Raw genomic sequence first — 19,080 nt, 5'->3', positions numbered from 1 at the left:
ATTCCTTTAGACTGTTATGCAAATCTGAACCACAATTTAGGAACATGAAACTACTTTAGGCCACATATTTTTGGGACATTTTAAGTGTCCATTATTTCAGAATTGAATAACTTAAAGAATATGCATAAATAGTGCGTGGTTACAAACAATGAAAATACCTCATGTTCTCAATGATCATACATAACTTACATAAAATAACCTTGTGGTTAAAGATGTAGAATGCAGGATTCCCCTGACTCCTGAAAAGACCAGCATGAATGTCCAAGCTAGTCTGGCTGATGAAACTGGTTAGCCAAGGAAATTGCACTAGTGGGAGCAAAACAAAGTAAGTTCTGCTTGTCACTTCAACAGGGATGATTCCCAAGTTAATTAAGAGGAGAAATTAGTCAACAACTGGAGGATCACAGTACTCTTCTTCCAAACTTATGTGCAAGTTTTTGTAAAGAAACAGCCCTTACAAGGCTTGCATACTACACTGTAGCTCTCCTGTCTGAGGCACTGTTCGACTGATAAAGTCCAAATGCTTCAGGGTTTTTTCCACAACCCAATTGCTCAAGCGTAGATGAATAACTCAGTTAGGCAATGCAGGTGTAATGTCTGGTTAGACGCTTATCTTTACCGTCACACAACGCAGCCTTGATATAAAACCCATGTATCCCCTTTTATACAAGCAGCGAGTTGTAAATCATAGAAAGGTTCCTAGTTACATAGAAAATAATTGCTTTTGTACCATAACTCCTGATAAGCCACTTGATAAGATAACATAAGATAGCAAGCATAAGCATGTAATTCATCTCATAAACATCTGTAATGTGAACTTTAGTGTGCAGAATGGGATGGCAAAGAACACAAACAAAAGGATCAGTCAAAAGCGGAGTCTATTAGTTCAGGAACAACCAGCAGACAATCAAGAGAAAAGCAAGATTGTTTCATCAAATCTGATTCTGTGTAAAAGAGTAGTGGAACAGTTGTCATGTTATTGGCACTAAGTATTTTGCTGCTTATATTCCCTGCATCTCTCTCTGCTCCAGCCAGAGATCGCTGCACCACAGGCAGAAACAAACTACTGCTGATCAGCTTTGATGGGTTCAGGTGGGACTACGACCGAGATGTGGACACCCCAAACCTCGACAAAATGGCTGAAGAAGGAGTCAAAGCAGCATATGTCACTCCACCTTTCCTGACCATCACTAGTCCTACACACTTCACCCTGTTATCTGGTAAGCAGTAAAAGACAAAACATCTCTAATTAAATTAAATAGGCAATTCATATAGTGTCCCTAAAACTGGGGTCAGTAATATATATACTTTTTGTTTTTGTTTTTAAACAAAATTAATATTTTTATTCTCCAAGGATGCATTAAATTGGTCAAAAGAGAAAGTAAAAGGTTTTACATTGTTACAAAACAAAATCTTCAAATAAATGCTGTTCTTTTCAACTTTTCAATTAAAAAAATTTATTACAATATTGTTCAGAATAATAAACATTAATAATAAGAAGAAATGTTTCTTGAGCACTAAATCAGCAAATTAGAATGACCATGTGACACTGAAACTGATGTACTGAAAATTCAGCTTTGCCATCATAGGAATTAATTACATTTTAAAATATATTAACATAGAAAAAAAGTTATTTTAAATAGAAAAAACATATTACTATTGTATTTTTGTATTTAGTCCTGGTTATCATAAGAGCATACGAGATAAGAGTTTGAACAGTAGTGTGTAAGCTTTCATTTATTTCTTAACTGTAATAAAAATCACAATATTCTATATCACAATATTCATGATATGTATATTTGTATATATTTGTATATTACTCTGTAACACTTAAGGTTTCTTTAGTTAACTACTTTAACATGAACTAAGAATTAACAATGTGGCAATTATTGATCTTAGTTCATGTTAATTTCAACAATTAGTAATACATTATTAAAATCATAAATTGTATTGTGTTAATATTAGTTAATGCACTTTGAACTAACATGAACTAACAATTAATGACTGTATTTTTATTACTATTATTACTAATGTTAACAAATTAGAGCTTATTGTAATATTGTAACACACATACACATATATTTTATATATATATATTTTTTTATATATATATTTATCCACTGGCCATTCGTTGTTCTTATTCTGTTTCTTAAAAAATTTAAGACAAAAAAAATAATAATAAAATAAAATAAAATAAAATAAAATAATATATATATATATATATATATATATATATATATATATATATATATATATATATATATATATATATATATATATATATATTTTTTTTTTTTTTTTTTTTTTTTTTTTTTTTTTTTTCTTACATTTTTTTTAAGAAACAGAATAAGAACAATGGACTTACAGTATTAGGGTCACCATATAGTTCACAATAATAATACTAGCAATGTCAAGTCCGTGGGTTTGATTCCCAGAGAATGTATGAACTGATAAAGCATATATACTTTGAATGTAAAGTTAACTTGCTTTGGATATATGTCAAAACTCAAATGTAAATTCATGGGGAAGTCTCAGCAGAACACTTACGAAATGAGTGACACTGAAAACTATGCTTTTTTTCAAGGAAGGTACATTGAAAACCATGGTGTGATTCACAACAATTGGTTCAACACAACCACACAGGAGAAGAAACAATACTACATGACGCAGTTTGTGGATGAATACTGGGATAATGGCAGTCTACCCATTTGGATCACGGCTCAAAGACAGGTACATCTCTTCATAATTGCATAATTTAGACCTCCAAAAAAACCACAATATCACTTTTTTAGCTACATTGCCATCAAATAAGATATAAACTAATTTTTAAATGTGTCCTTTCATAGGGTCTTAAAACAGGATCTTTACACTTCCCCGGCACTGCTGCCAAATACCATAAAGAAACAGTACAAGTGAGGGAGGTGGAACCAAGGTTTTATGACCACACCAATGAGACGTCATGGAGAGAGAAAGTGGACAAGGTCATGGGGCAGTGGTTTAAAGACCAAGACTTAGACTTTGTCACTTTGTATTTTGGCGACCCAGATGAGACCGGTCACAAGCACGGACCTGATTCACCTGAGCGACGTGAGGCGGTCAAGAAAGTGGACCGAACTGTGGGCTACATACGAGAAACTGCTGAGAAGCACGGGCTCAGTGACCATCTGAATATTATCATCACAGCTGACCACGGAATGAGCACCGTTTTCAAAGGACAGCAAGTTAAAGAGATAGTCCTTACTGACATCCCAGGATTCTCCTTGAGAGATCTCAAATTCCACATGGTAGATTATGGACCTTTTGGGATGCTATTGCCCAAAGAAGGGATGCTTGAAAAGGTTTATCAAGCCTTGAAAGGAGGTCATCCAAACCTCCACGTTTATAAGAAAGAAGACATGCCTGCTCGACTGCATTATGCCAAACATCCTCGTATCCTACCCATCATTCTCTATGCAGACCCAGGATATGTCATCAATGGGGTGAGCATGAGGAACACCAATAATAGACACAATGAGTAATAAATACATGGAAAACATGACATTATATGTGATATTGTGTTCTAAATGCTCTTCCAGTTCTACTCATTCCAGACCAATAACGGGGAACATGGCTATGACAATGAAGTCATGGACATGAAGCCTTTCTTCCGGGCAGTGGGACCAGCTTTCCATAAAAACTTGCTGGTTGGACCATTTGAGACAGTCAACGTTTACCCTCTAATGTGCCACTTACTGGGTATAGAGCCTGAAGTCAATGACGGGTCACTGGATAACACCCGACACATGCTGATATCCAACGGAGAGTCATGTGATTCTAGAGGTGACAAATATAAAAAAATAAATGTAAAAAATTTAAAAACTTGCTTATATTATATATATATATATATATATATATATATATATATATATATATATATATATATATATATATATATATATATATATATATATATATATAGACATTTCCTCAAATATATGATCCTTAAATTATTAACAGTATAAATAATCAACTGCATATAAATGTCAAACGCAATCTCTGTTGTGTCCTTAACTATCTGGACAGTTTAAGACAACTTACTTATGGTAATCATCAGGTATCTTGATAAAATTTTATGTATGCTTACAACATTCAAACAAGCAATACCATCAAATTATATCGCTCTGTCAGCAAATGGATATAAAACCTGCAAGGATTTACCCTGTCCTTCACTGTATGAACTATTAACACACGGACCAGCTCTATCAGCATCTTATCTCAAATTACATAACTTACAAGTCATAAATCAAATTGTTGTTTTATTCCTCTTGTAGATGCTCCCAGGTCGAGTCTTCAGAACATGTTCACCGGTCTTGCTGCTGTAGCTGGATTTTTATTTATCGTGTTTGTCATTGTTACATCCTACAACGGATATAAAAGAAGCAAAGGGAATCTGAGGTAAGAGATAGAGAATAGTCAGTGTTACATTCAGCATTACCTCTCTGTGATAATCGAATGTATTAATTAACCTTCACTCTCCAACAGAGCAAAAGACACAGATGATGACGACCAGAAAAATGCTGACTCCAAGCAAACGTCCTTCTAAGAGGATCAATCTCTTAATTCTGGAATTGCTTGTTTTTCTTTTAATAATAGTGAGGTCCAAAAGTCTAAGATCCCATTAAACATCTAGGGATTTATTTTCATTTAAGCATAACCTTTATTTTAAAGGTTTTAGAATGTTGTGAAATGTTTAAATAATGTATAAATATGAAGAAAATAAATATTTAAGAATATTTTAACCCTTTATTCATACTGTTATGCTGATATAATTTGCTATTAAAAATGTATTTTTTAAATTAGCAAACTGCAAAACATGTCGATATGTCTATCAGAGTATTGTGACGTTTTTTCAAACTCAAAACAGTGACTGTATGTGAACCAACTGCATTCAAAGAAATACTGTTAATGATGACAATTACATATTATATACTTAATTCCTGAGAAATTTTCCAATCCTCTTGCATGCACACACACACACACACACATTTACCTTTAGCCACACACAATAGGCTGCACAATGCCAGTCGGTCTTATGGAAAAACACAAAGCAGAAAAGGAGCTTATGAGGACTAAATGACTGACAGAAGTTATCATTACACAAAGCTGCAGATTCAATGATTTATGGTGAAATCCCGTCCAGTCATGTGGAATTTTCCCAAAATAAGTTTAAGTAAACAGCTCATGACAAAGAGGCACTCAGAGCAGGCTGGTATGCATAAACAGTTTGAACAGTGTGCTGCAGTGTAGCCCACTCCAAACACACTCACACATACACACACACGTACACACACTCAGTCACCCGCCAGAACAGAGCCAGTCTGGAAATGTGGAGTCTCCCCCTGGCACGCGCGCCAGACTCCCATCCATCTTCCAGTGCAATAACATTTCTCTGTCTCTTCGTCTCTTGTCTATCGCTCTACTACTGTTGCAGGACACACACTCTCTCGGCAGAGATCATCCTTTATGCTCTTCCAGGAGATTTTTAAAGCAACATAGTCTTGAGTGCAGACGTTTAGTGCACTACAGACAGTGAGATGCCTCTCAGTGGACAAATTAGTTTGAAGCATATTACAAGTTAAACTCAGCTGACAGCACTTGTGACATAATGTTGATTACCACAGAAATTCATGTCGACATGTCCCTCCTTTTCTTTCAAAAATCGGAGTTAAAACAAGAAGCTTGCAATGGAAGTGAAATGGAGCCAATTCGTAAATTCGTAGAAGTATAGCACCAAGACTTAAACAATATGCATGTTAACATGATTTTAGTAAGAGAAAAAAATTATAATAAAATAATCACATAAATTGTTTTACGAATAAACCTTAAACAACGAAACCCTAAAACGACCATAAAAAAGATAAGAAACTTTACAGCTCAGTTTGTGTGGTAATACTTTATAATAAGGTTCCAACATTAAGTTACTACATTAGTTAACACGAACAATGAAAAATAGTTAAAGGTACATTAACAAAGATTAATAAATACAAATTTATTGCCTTATCGTTAGTTTTTGCATTAACTAATGGGGCCTTATTGTAAATTAATGCAAGATGTAAAAAAATTATATTATAAATTATATATATATATGTATATAATAAATGCAACCCATTCCTGCTTTAAAAGGAAAGCCTTAAAAAATTGGCCCCATTTAATTCAATTGTAAAAGCACTTCACATTAATCATATTTTGCCTTTTTAAAGAAACAAGCCGAAATTACTTTTTGTAGTAATTAACATTGTCACAAATGCTCTCGATTGAGCTCATATTGAACCTGTAATATTCCTTTCAGTCAGTATAGTCATTCACTGCACCCTTTTAAACGTCGCCCAGTTTTGTATCCGTCAGTAACAACAGATAGGAGACTAGTGTTAACTGCTATGCTTCCCGTCGAGACCTTGTTATGACTGTCGTTTTGGATGGTCATAGTGTAAACACTTGGGAATTTCCCTCTGAAGACCTACATAGCACTTTTATTCTATCACAACATGTCAGCTCCTAACCGGGCCACTCTAATATTCTCTGCTCTCATCCATTATTAGCTGTGAGAGCACATGTCAAACAGCCACATTCTTCTGAGTGGATTTTCTCTTTCTCCCTCCGACTACGCACATGTCTGCGACGTTCAGCACTGAGAAGAACAGTTGAGCCGGGAAACAAGCATGTTTACATCTGAGGCTTAACAAACGTGCTGAGCTGAGGGGAATGCAGAGCAGAGTATCAAGAGGATCATGTGGACTATTTTCTCCAGGGCTATTTCAGGTTCATAGAGTATTGGTTTTTGTGCGCCACCTTTATTCCTCTGAACAGGTAGAATATACAAAAAAATCGTCATCTTATATTAATTTGACCAGTCATATGAATTGAAATTCAAATATAGAGCCTTTTTATAGTGGTCCATGCAATAAAACGCTCTGCAGCTCCCAGTGGATGAGGTTTGAAACCATTTAAAATATTTCACAAGAACCGGCCAAGATGCACTGGTGGTCTTGGTCAAACGCCACTTCTTCCCGCGGCCTTGTCTCGCGGGGGCGGACAAGAACCGTGTCGCCTCGCACTCTGGTGAGACCTCGTAGGGGCTTGCGACGACAGATTTACTCTGACAAGCCCTGTGGTACGGCCGCCCGGCTCTGGACACCAGCACACCTCTCTGACATACCTGTCAATGAGGTGTCACTGCACAGAGAGCGCGCCGTGCTTTCTTCTCCAGCGCCGCCATGGAAACACTGACTCAACACCTCCATCTCCTCACTCGCCTGCTCCTACAATCCCGCCCAGGCAGTCCTGATGAGGCATTCCTTTGAGCTGAAACAAGGCGTTAATCCATGATAACTTCTCCCCGTGCCAGCATGTGGGTGCAGGTCTCTCCTCCAATGCTTGCCTCATGCTTTCATGCCTGCCAGGTTGAATAACTCTAATATAGCTGCAAGATTTAGGAGGTAATATCTATGTAAAGAGGGAAATGGTCTCAACAGTAAAGCCATAAATCTGTCATTCGTACTTTGATGGATAGACGCTTCAGAATCGTTTTCACAAAGCGGCCGAACACAAAAGCTGCCATTCGTCTGTGTCAGCTATGGTTTGGTTTTATGTGTTTGTGCGAGCAGTGAGGTGTGCAATATGGCACTTATGTGCAAGATGCTTTTTGCAATGCAAAAATAAATGACGTCTTTCTATGTGACATTATTATAAAATTGGAAGGTTAAATCAAAATCTTATGGATTATCACGTATATTATAAGAGTCAAATCTGAGTGTGAATATCTAAAGCACAAATTAACTTTAGATTAGCACAAATTATAGTCGGAATGAAACAGAAGTTGTGATCATTTTTTCTTCCCTATATTGTGATGTATATCTGAGGCAGGCCTTTATTTTCCCCATCATGGATTGATTAGATCATTGTGGTTTGCTATGCTGTGATCTCATGTAAGTGACAGGTTGTCCTGCCCTCGCACCAACAAAAAAAATCATCATCAGAGAAGAGATTTTGGTTTTTTGATTTAAGAGTTAGGCCACATGCTCAAAGGCCTATGACCACTTGGTCAACAAGGCGAAAGAGTAACAATTACAAACTTAAAGGGATAGCTCACCCAAAATAAAAATTAGCCCATGACTTACCCTCAAGCCATCCTAGGTGTATATGACATTCTTCTTTCAGACAAATACATTCAGAGTTATATATATATATATATAAAAAAATATCCTGGCTCTTCCAACCTTTATAATGGCAGTGAATAGCAGTCCAAAATTTGAAGACCAAAAAAGTGCATCCATCCATCCATTATAAACGTACTCAACACAGATGCAAGGGGTAATAAAGGCCTTCTGAAGAGAATCGATGGGTTTGTGTAAGAAAAATATCCCTATTTAATACATTATAAAGTAATATATAGCTTCTGGCAGACCGCCTACCATAAAAATGTACTAATAAAATGTAACACCTCGCGGGTTTCAAAATGCTTGCGCTACGTCCGACGACATCATCGCGCCAGTTTCGCTTTTTAGCGCTACGTCCAAAGTCAGTTGCAAGTTATGCGTTTTTCGCAAGTTGAATGCAGAAGCTGGTCCGCAGGAAGCTAGAATGTGTTAAATGGGGATATTTTTCTTACACAAACTCAGCAGTCGCTTCAGACGGGCTTTATTAATCCCCCGGGGCCGTGTGGATTACTTTTATAATAGATTATAAAATACACTATTTTAGGCTGCCATTCACTGCCATTGTAAAGCTTGGAAGAGCCAGAACATATTTTAATATAACTCTGATTGTATTCATCTGAAAGAAGAATGTCCAATACACTTATGGCTTAAGGGTGAGTAAATCATGGGTTCATTTTCATTTTTTTTTTGGGGGGGGGGGGGGGGGGGTGAACTATACCTTTAAGGATTTGGAAATTGAAACTAACCATGAAAAGTTGCTTTTCTAACTCACTTTTCAGGAAGGAAAACAGTCTGATACAGTGGCAGACTTCAGTGGTACAGTGAGTGACAGTCTAAGCAATCACAGTTCCAACATTCAATTCCCAGGACACATCATATATTCCTATTTGTTTGTCCCATCCATGTAGCTTACACGTGTTGTGACTCAAATAACCGTCTTGAGTCAATAAGTCACATCTCACAACTATTTTTTTCACGCCTCTAGCAGAGTCTAGCTATGGAATCTGGTTTACTGCGCCGTTGCTTCCTCATATGCAACGCAATTACGCTGCATTTTTTGCGCTGATAAATAATTACGGTTTTGGCGGCATTATATAGGTTATCTTCTTATAGTCCGTATTCTCTTTAAGCGACAGCAGTTTGATCTTGTCAAATAAATGACAGCAATATGAAGTAAATACTACGATTAGTCTCGGCCCAATTCAGTGTTCCAGGTGGAATAAGGGAAAGGGAGTGTCAATGAAGCAGGCCTACGTGTTTTTGTTAACACGGTGGTATTGTCCGTTTTTTTAATTCTAAATGCCATAAATTGAATAATCACCTGTTTGTGGATGTGGAAGATGCTGAATCTCCTCTCAGTCAAATAGGCCTACTTGTTCTAAGTGGTATAAAGCAAGTTAGCGATTAGACTTAGATAGTTGTACGGTGTCCGACCTGTCCATGGATGTATTTAATTAATTTGTGTTCTTAATAGACCACTAGGGGGCGCATCGTGCTTGGCATACATACAGAGGATGCTGGAAATGTCTTGCCTTATGGTTCAATGGCACTGATCAAATAATCATCCAAGCGATTCTAATTGTCCCCCTCTGGATTGGATACAGGCTTAGAAGACAATTAATGTTGCTAAAAACATGTTTGATCGTTTTGTTAAATATATGATATGAAAGTCCTAAGCAAGTGCAGTTCTTCTATGCCTTGTCTTAATACTAATATATTAATACAGTGGATGAAGTCAGTATGTTCACTGAATAAGTCAAGCCTCTGTAATAGTTCAGACTGACAGATTCTAAAACAATTAGATAAACCATTGCTACATATTTGTTTAGTCTGGCGGTAAAACACAAGAAAAAGAATAAAAGAGGAATTAATTTAGAAAACTGGATTAGCAAATGTCCTGCCGCCTCGATCCATCAAAAACACGACTCGTTTACTTTGGAAAATGCAGCACAGACATTTAATGCCAGTATTCTTTACAACTATCCACATCTTCTGTTACACCGCTCCTCATGTTAAGAAAGGCTGTGATCCATAACTTTTCAGTCCTGAGCCTGCATTTGGAAATAAATAGTGGGGCTATCATTCAAGAGGAATTATAAACTTTGTTTCCATTACATATACAGACACAAATACATGCACTCACATGCTGTCTCACAAACTCACCCAACACACACACACACAGCAATGCTCATATGCAGAGGCACACGCAAGAGTGGCGCCACAGTCTGCTGGGTGCATTTATTATGGATCAGCTTTGCCAATACTTTCAACATAGTCCAGCCTCCTTCAAACAGCCACAGGCAGATACGTGATGGATTCCACTTTTACATAGAGGATCAATGCAGGAAAAATAGTTCCTACTTCGGACCGTGTCAGTGCCGCCATCCAAAACACCTCTCAATCCAACTTCTAAATTATCTGAGTAATTGTTCTGGACAGGGAAGGCTGAGATTTTGGGCCTTGGTCGTTCTGTTTGCCACAGATTTCCCTGGTGGCTTAGTTGCTGAGCTCTTGATGAGCTTCCATGATGTTAATTAGCTTGAACACAAACAAAATACTGTTTCCACACGGACTGAAGGTGATCTGTTCCACCTCATTACGACATAAACCTCCATACATTCATCTAATCTCCTCTAAATATCTGTTGCATGACAGCACTGTGAAATTTCGAATGGAGGAACCTGATCTAGACCTGAAAATATTGAGAACGAAGCATACGGGTGGCAACTGCATACGTACACAGAGATCTGTCTTTCAGTAAAGGATTAAAAATGTTTGTTCTAAGCGTTATGAATACAGAAAAAAAGATCCTGCCTGTGCTACGGGAACGAGCCCGTTCTTTACAATATAGACAGCAATGGGTGGAACGATGGCACCGAGCCCACATTGGCCTGGCGATTGGGGGGAAATTATAGGGTTATGCTGCCAATTTCTTAAGGAAAAAAGCAAGGAGGAACAAAAGGGAGATGAAGCTTGCGGTTTGATTAAACCTCAGATGAGTCAAGTATTTGCCATCCCTCTTATTTGTGTAGTGTTTTTGGAGGGGGAGAAGAGATCTTGAGCTCAAACTGAAGGCTGAATGTGTTTAATGCATTTCTATCTGTCAACCTTGAATTAAAATGCAGCTGTCAGATTCAAAGTGATTTTTTTGTCTTTTCGCAGTGTAGGAAACCGGAATATTCAAGCCGGTTGCCAGACATTGAAACAAAAAAACCTATACAAATCAAAGATGATTGTGAACTTCCAACTGCACGCTTTTTAATCTTTTTGGATTTGGTCAATTTGTGGACCGAGTGATTGCGCATTGAAGTTCCCCTCTCATTAATGAGCAGACGTTCTTTAATCATATCTGGTACCGACTCTCTTATACTTCAAAGTCAGCTTGAATCTGCACGTCTGCAAATATAGCTCTGATCTTCCAACATCTGACATGCAATCATCCCCCTGACCCTCATCGCTATGATCTCTGCTATGAACATGGGATCACACTGACCTTTTTCTCGGTGATATCACTGAGAGCACACTCAGATACCTCGATAGAATCTGGCCGTTTTCAAATGTATCTAACAACAGCGTTTTATTAATGCTATTGAGGTTTAAAGAGAGAAACAAATGTATAATGAAGTGAATTTTCTTGTAGCAGAGCAGTAACAGACACCAGCTTCTGGGTTATTTTGATTCGTGGCATGTCTCTTCCTGACATAATTTGCATAACTGTAAATGTAAGCTATAATAAAGAGTTTTACCACATGTTGTTTTTGAATGTCACACTCTCATAAAATATGAGAAATGTTGACTGACACATTTCAATGGCAATGTTGAAAACAACATCATTTCTCAATGTGCTTTCACAGTTGGAGGCTGATTCAGTGTTTTTGGAAACTCGTTTTGTTCAGCTTTGAAAGTAGAGAAGTAAATGTCTCTAACAGTGAACACAAACAAAAGCTAATGGGACTTCACACCATAGGCTCCAAAAATAAAAACATATATGTATAGAAAAGATATGGGGTCCATGTGTTTGAGATGATTACCCAAAATGCTTCATGTTCCATTTTATACACATGATTTGGGAATGTTCATTCATATATATATATATATATATATATATATATATATATATATATATATATATATATATATATATATATATATATATATATATATATATATATATATATATATATATATATATATATATATATATATATGAGCAATTGTAAGGATTTGAGTGAGTTTGACAAATTGTGTCTAGAAAACTGGATCAGAGCATCTCCAAAACTGCAGCTCTTGTGGGGTGTTCCCGGTCTGCAGTGTTCAGACTCAGTATCTATCAAAAGTGGTCCAAGGAAGGAACAGCAGTGAACTGGTGACAGGGTCATGGGCGGCCAAGGCTCATTGATGCACGGGGAGAGCGAAGGCTGGTACATGTGGTCTGATCAAACAGGCAAGCTACTGTAGCTCAAATTGCTCAAGAAGTTAATGCTGGTTCTGATAGAAAGGTGTCAGAATACACAGTGCATTGCGGTTTGTTGTGTATGGGGCTGCATAGCCACAGACTAGTCAGGGTGCCCATGCTGACCCCTGTCCACTGCCGAAAGTGCCAATAGTGGGCACGTGAGCATCAGAACTGGACCATGACAAATGAAAGAAGGTGGCCTGGTCTGATGAATCACATTCTCTTTTTCATAACGTGGATGGCTGGGTGCGTGTACGTCGCTTACCTGGGGAACACATGGCACCAGGATGCACTATGGAAGAAGAAGTAAAGCTGGAGAAGGCAATGTGATGCTTTGGGCAATGTTCTGCTGGAAAATTTGGTCCTGCCATCCATGTGGATGTTACTTTGACACATAGCATCTACCTGCACCTCTGCCTTCGTCTTCAGTCTCCATACCCTCTGATTGCGAGCTACGGACGGGGGCCTATGCCAAAGTACTTTATTGCTTGCTGGGTTGTTAATAAATGGATAATTGTCACAGTATTTATTCTCCCGAGTCTTTCTGGCAGAACTGGAATCTAAACTAGTAAAGTGTTACCTTACATAAATTTCATCACCGTATACATTTTCACATTTAGCCAAAATACTGCATATCAATATATATATATATATATTCAGTTAAAGGATGGTGATTGTATGAACTTTAAACTTTGAATAATTATGTAAATATCTGTCAGTCATTTACACTCACCTAAATGATTATTAGGAACACCATACTAATACTGTGTTTGACCCCCTTTCGCCTTTACAACTGCCTTAATTCTACGTGGCATTGATTCAACAAGGTGCTGAAAGCATTCTTTAGAAATGTTTGCCCATATTGATAGGATAGCATCTTGCAGTTGATGGAGATTTGTGGGATGCACATCCAGGGCACGGAGCTCCCGTTCCACCACATCCCAAAGATGCTCTATTGGGTTGAGATCTGGTGACTGTGGGGGCAATTTTAGTACAGTGAACTCACTGTCATGTTCAAGAAACCAATTTGAAATGATTCGAGCTTTGTGACATGGTGCATTATCCTGCTGGAAGTAGCCATCAGAGGATGGGGATATGGTGGTCATAAAGGGATGGACATTGTCAGAAACAATGCTCAGGTAGGCTGTGGCATTTAAACGATGCCCAATTGCCAGTAAGGGGCCTAAAGTGTGCCAAGAAAACATCCCCCACACCATTACACCACCACCACCAGCCTGCACAGTGGTAACAAGGCATGATGGATCCATGCTCTCATTCTGTTTACACCAAATTCTGACTCTACCATCTGAAAATCTCAACAGAAATCGAGACTCATCAGACCAGGCAACATTTTTCAAGTCTTCAACGGTCCAATTTTGGTGAGCTCGTGCAAATTGCAGCCTCTTTTTCCTATTTGTAGTGGCGATGAGTGGTACCCGGTGGGGTCTTCTGCTGTTGTAGCCCAAGCATGTTGTGGCTTCAGAAATGCTTTGTTGCTTACCTCGATTGTAACAAGTTGTTATTTCAGTCAAAGTTGCTCTTCTATCAGCTTGAATCAGTCGGACCATTCTCCTCTGACCTCTAGCATCAACAAGGCATTTTCGCCCACAGGACTGCCGCATAATGGATGGTTTTCCATTTTCACACCATTCTTTGTAAACCCTAGAAATGGTTGTGTGTGAAAATCCCAGTAACTGAGCAGATTGTGAAATACTCAGACCGGCCCATCTGCCATCTTTCTTTCCCATTCTGACATTCAGTTTGGAGTTCAGGAGATTGTCTTGACCAGGACCACACCCCTAAAAGTATTGAAGCAACTGCCATGTGATTGGTTGATTAGATAATTGCATTAATGAGAAATTGAACTGGTGTTCCTAATAATCCTTTAGGTGAGTGTATTCGTGAGTGCTACTGGACCTCTATCAGTAAGGAGTTTCCAGCCTATTGGTATTGCCCACAAACCTACTCAAGTCCCCATGTTACTTTGGTTTGGGTTTCCTCCATCCTCTGCTCGCCAACTATTTGGTGAAGTTGCCAGAAAACACGCACAAGGTTTCGGCCAATGAGAGGCTTTTCTCTTCAAGGGAGTGTCTGTGCAAAAAAACTATCTGAACATTTAATGACTGGTGGTTTTCCCGCTCTGTCATGGTTAGAGAGAGCGCCTGGGTGGCCAGACTGGCTTTCATCACGGGAAGGGTGCAGCATGTAAGGGGGCAACTGTTCCTCACACCTGATTGTTAGTGATACTGGATGGACTCCAGAACTTGGGTGGCATGTTGGTAAGCGAGATGAAGTTTCCAGTCGTGTCTCCAGGGATGTGATGCCCTGAGAGCGATGAAATTGGATAATTCAGAGCATCTATGAGTGTTTAGGTTTTGAAGGTTGCAGATTGAGGTACATTAAGCCGGTGTTGAAAATCGAACATGATGCTGCCCAGTTATCACTGTGTGAAAATATGCATCGTGTAGAAAGAAAGAAAGAAAAACATTGGCACACAGCATTTCTTGTTAAGTAGAGTGGAGTGAAGGGTCCATAATCTTACTGAGTTTATTGGAAAGCTGGAGGGCCAGACACTGTTTTTATTATGGTATATTGAGCTGAGAAAGACATCATGTTCCTTCACGTAAAACCTCCTTACTGTGCAAAACCAAGTGATGCTGGACAATGTACTGGTGGATTAAGTGAAAATCTATGTAACAAAAGCATGATTCACTCTTTAGGCATGAGAGAACGGTTCATTTTGGATTTAAAGTGGTGTATTGACTGTTCTGTGGTAGTTTATACATGCATCCGATCCCTGTTGTGTCTTTGCTCATCTAAAATGATGTTTTACTCTGCGTAAAATGTCGCCACTCTTTTATGAAATGCTGCAGTGTAAAATAGTGCAAAAAACGTCAAAGCTATCTATGTGGCAAAATGAATCGAACAGAGTGGAACTTCAGTATCTTCATTCCTTTGCGAGGTCAAGTTGTTCTTTTCATGCCAATAGACTTTAGGCAGCAGACAGAGCAGAGAATGTTTTTACATGTGATCATCCATCCAGCATGTGTTTCAGGCGCCACACAGATTAAATGAAAGAATCTGAAAATGAAGGTCTTTAACTTTTAATCCTTTTACAAAGACCCTTCAGACTGTCTGAGGACGGAATGGCGTCTCGGAGGGAAAAAAACAAAGTAACTGATCCACTCCCTCCGAGGAATACGAATCACCAATTGTCCATTACGATCCAGACTTTGACTTCATAAGTCAAATTAAAATAATATCACTTCAATTAGCGTCAGGGCTTTATAAATAGCAACTGGTGAGTATTACTGCATGCAGTGCATGTTAAGTAGAGCGTATGTGTACAAGTAAAATAAGCACCAAAAAAAAAACAGTTCACAAACATTTTTAGTGGTTTATTTTAAATGCATTCTGACTACATGGACATAAAGAATAAATAGTTTATTTTAATTTACATGAGCAGTTATTTTCCATTCCCCTTATATTTACAGCACACCGAGACTGTAATCTATATTCTCCTGTCTGAGGTGTATAAAGTATTTTTTTTCCGAATAATGGAAAAAGCTTGGAATTCCTTCAATAAACGCACGTTGAATGCGAAATGTTCTTTGACATAAATATGTATAAAGTTACATTACAACCAAAGTTACAGTAGACACTGGATATTATAGGCAAATACTGACCTTTTTTGTTTTTTACAAATGAATCAGGCACCACTTTACATTACAGTGTCCATGTTAGACACATTACTATAATTATTTACTATAATGACTATAATACCAAGCAGCTCCACAAAAGAATCACATGTTAAAGTTTCATCAGCATCACTCAGTACTTCTGTATGAAATTACACAGTAACATGAAGACCAATGTAAAGTGTAACCTAAAATGGCACCACATATACATCAAATATACATTCCTACACTGGACAGTGCATGTGAGAAGGAGCAAGGAGCTTATTTCAGTTCGGGCAGGAGCATTTGCACTCTGATATAATGGGGTACTGAACTGGTATCCAGGCACATTTGAGCCCACCCTTCTTATCCATGCACCTCCATCGCAAAACCGTAAAATGGCTGGATTTGGCAGGTTTGCAAACCATCCCTTCTGGAACCGAACAAGACCTTTTATTGTAGCAGCTGCCCACCTTCACATAGCGGGGCCAGAAACGGCTCCCCAGGTCCTGCCATGTGTGCACCACCGGACAGAAGGCATAAGTCCACAGCCACAGCTGAAGCCTTCTTCTGAGTTTCTTACTGGGCTTGTGTTTCTTCCCATGCTGGATCTCAAACTCCATAGCTTTGATTTCTTTGGGCATGGTGCCGGTGGGACGCTGTTTCATGAGCTCCGACTCGTTCAGGTCGTCCTCTGGTGGGCTGATGGACATGAAGTTCTGATCGAATTTACTGCCAAGTATGGCTCTGAGTTCAGTCTCGTTCAGATCCTGCTCCTTAGGGTCCAGTATGGGATCCGGGTCCTCCTTGAGTACCACTACAGGCAGACTGTCACTGGGAATGGGACGGAGGAGGTAGTAATGTTGGCACATCCCTTCTTCTATCCTGAATCCGAGGGAGAAAATGAGCACGTATGTAGTCAGAAAATACGACACGCTATCCATCTTTCAACTGTGGGTGTCGGATGCTCGTTTAATCCGCGCGCTTGAGTGTTCGCTTGAGTTTTTGGCGAGCCGTGAGCGCGCAGTCTCCAGCGCGCGCGGTGCCTATCCACGAGTGATATCCCTAGAAAGTGTTCGCTCAGTTCAAACGGCACTACCCTCGATGCCACTTCGTGCGTAAATGTGATCGGATATCCAAGGACGCTGTGTCAGTATCTACTTTGGGGTCATGCCGCGCGTCTCGTTTCGCTTTTACGCACAGGTTCCCATCAGCAGAAGGGCTCATGACAGCATCAGGCGTTTTCAGCCGGAGCCGGTCTCCTCTTTGATCTCGCGGGATCCTCGCGTCTGAATCCGGAGTCCTGGTGTCTGAGGAGAATCCGCATGGTTTCTGGTGATGTGCGCCGAACTGAGAATCACCTGGCTCGTCTGATTTATTCTCGCGGGTCGCGATAGAACCCAAAGACTCATTCTCAATTGTGGGTCTGTTGCCAGAGCTCCACGACACCTCCTTCTACTTAGGGAGGGGAGGGGTGGGATGGACCGGGAGAGGGGTATGGGGGTGGGGTGGGGGTGTGTAAGGGGGTCCGGAGGGCTGTCTATCGTTGGTCGCCCTCTGCCGGTGCGCACGCACATGCGTGACATGTCAAAAAACGAATGGCAGCAGCGAGGACTTTAGGATCTGTGTGAAATTCATTCATTATCATTTCTTTAAGTTATATAATTGTTCTTATATAAAATGTATACTTATATTGTAAGTATAAATATATCTCACATAATCCTTTTTGTGTATCCGTATTAATAGTCAATGACTAACAAAGTTAAAAGGAGAGAGAGACTATTTTACTTTAAATCTAGCTTAAAACAAGCCCTTCCAAATGTTATCTTTGTAGTCATTGTTGCTTTTACACATTTTTGAAAAACGTTTATACAATTTTCTACAAATATTATTCCAATTTAAACATTTAGAGTAACTGTCAAGTAAAATGCATTCAAATAATTATCTTGCACCTTGGAGTGCACACAATCAAATAGTCAAGTTTTAAACATATTTTTCAAGTTTAACAGTTTTTTAAACTAACATGCAATTATTTTTGAGGCATGAATATATAGATTATTCCATTTATTTTGATGGCTTCCATGCAAGCCATCAAAATATGAATAATTTAAACAAACTTCTTCGGTGTTTCATTTTAAAAATAAATAATAATAAATGATTTAAAATATACAGGTGGAGCTGGGGAAGGTGGGTGGTTTCTGAAAGCGCGCTGCGTCTGCTACAGCAAATGCTGACCGGTATTTGAAGGTAAAGCAGTGAGCTCATTGGCTACTGATAAAGCAGGAACCAATCAGCTGTAGTCCTGTAGAGATGACGTGATTGCAAGACGATTGATGTTGCGTTCCAGGCAGGTTTTTGAGCCCGTAAGTTACAACTTCACACCACGACTCACGACTTTGTAGCGTTCCAGGCAAAGTCACGCCAAACTGCCTGAGTGTAAGGAATTGTGGTTGCTGTAAACAAAATAATGGCGGACCGTACAGGGCTTATGCTCATTTACAATAATTTCTACAGCCAAATGTGCTTACTCCTTGCTTATTTTGAGGGACTTTCACTGGTATAACGCTGGAAAAACATGGGTTACGGGTTGCTTGGAACGCGGCATGAGTTAAGGCTGATTTATACTTCTGCGTCGAACCTGCACCGTAGGTTCATTTTTGGTGAACTATCCCTTTAAGGCAGACAAAACAATCTTTTAATATAAGATGGAAAAACTATTTCAGGACACATTATATGCATTCAAGTAATTTTT

General features: G+C 38.9%; 2 protein-coding genes and 1 long non-coding RNA gene across 3 annotated transcripts; 1 reads left to right on the top strand and 2 right to left on the bottom strand.

Moving 5' to 3' along the window:
- Positions 1-973: 973 nt before the first annotated feature.
- LOC137056321 (ectonucleotide pyrophosphatase/phosphodiesterase family member 7-like) lies at positions 974-4,636 on the top strand. Its single transcript, XM_067430366.1, has 6 exons — positions 974-1,220; positions 2,585-2,730; positions 2,847-3,479; positions 3,576-3,819; positions 4,311-4,434; positions 4,522-4,636. The coding sequence occupies exons 1-6, from the start codon at positions 974-976 to the stop codon at positions 4,580-4,582; spliced, it is 1,455 nt and encodes a 484-aa protein (XP_067286467.1). The 3' UTR covers positions 4,583-4,636.
- Positions 3,732-9,650, bottom strand: LOC137056324 (uncharacterized). Its single transcript, XR_010900298.1, has 3 exons — positions 9,517-9,650; positions 4,273-4,398; positions 3,732-3,813 (listed from the first exon to the last, which is right to left on the bottom strand). It is a non-coding gene; the product is annotated as an uncharacterized lncRNA (long non-coding RNA).
- Positions 9,651-16,089: 6,439 nt separating this feature from the next.
- nog3 (noggin 3) lies at positions 16,090-17,768 on the bottom strand. The gene has a single exon (XM_067429621.1). It carries the CDS (start codon positions 17,270-17,272, stop codon positions 16,616-16,618), a length of 657 nt encoding a protein of 218 aa, XP_067285722.1. The 5' UTR covers positions 17,273-17,768; the 3' UTR covers positions 16,090-16,615.
- Positions 17,769-19,080: the final 1,312 nt, after the last annotated feature.

This window comes from Pseudorasbora parva, chromosome 21, assembly GCF_024679245.1.
Source record: "Pseudorasbora parva isolate DD20220531a chromosome 21, ASM2467924v1, whole genome shotgun sequence".
NCBI classification, from domain to species: Eukaryota; Metazoa; Chordata; class Actinopteri; order Cypriniformes; family Gobionidae; genus Pseudorasbora; species Pseudorasbora parva.
This window is presented reverse-complemented; position numbering and strand designations above follow the sequence as displayed.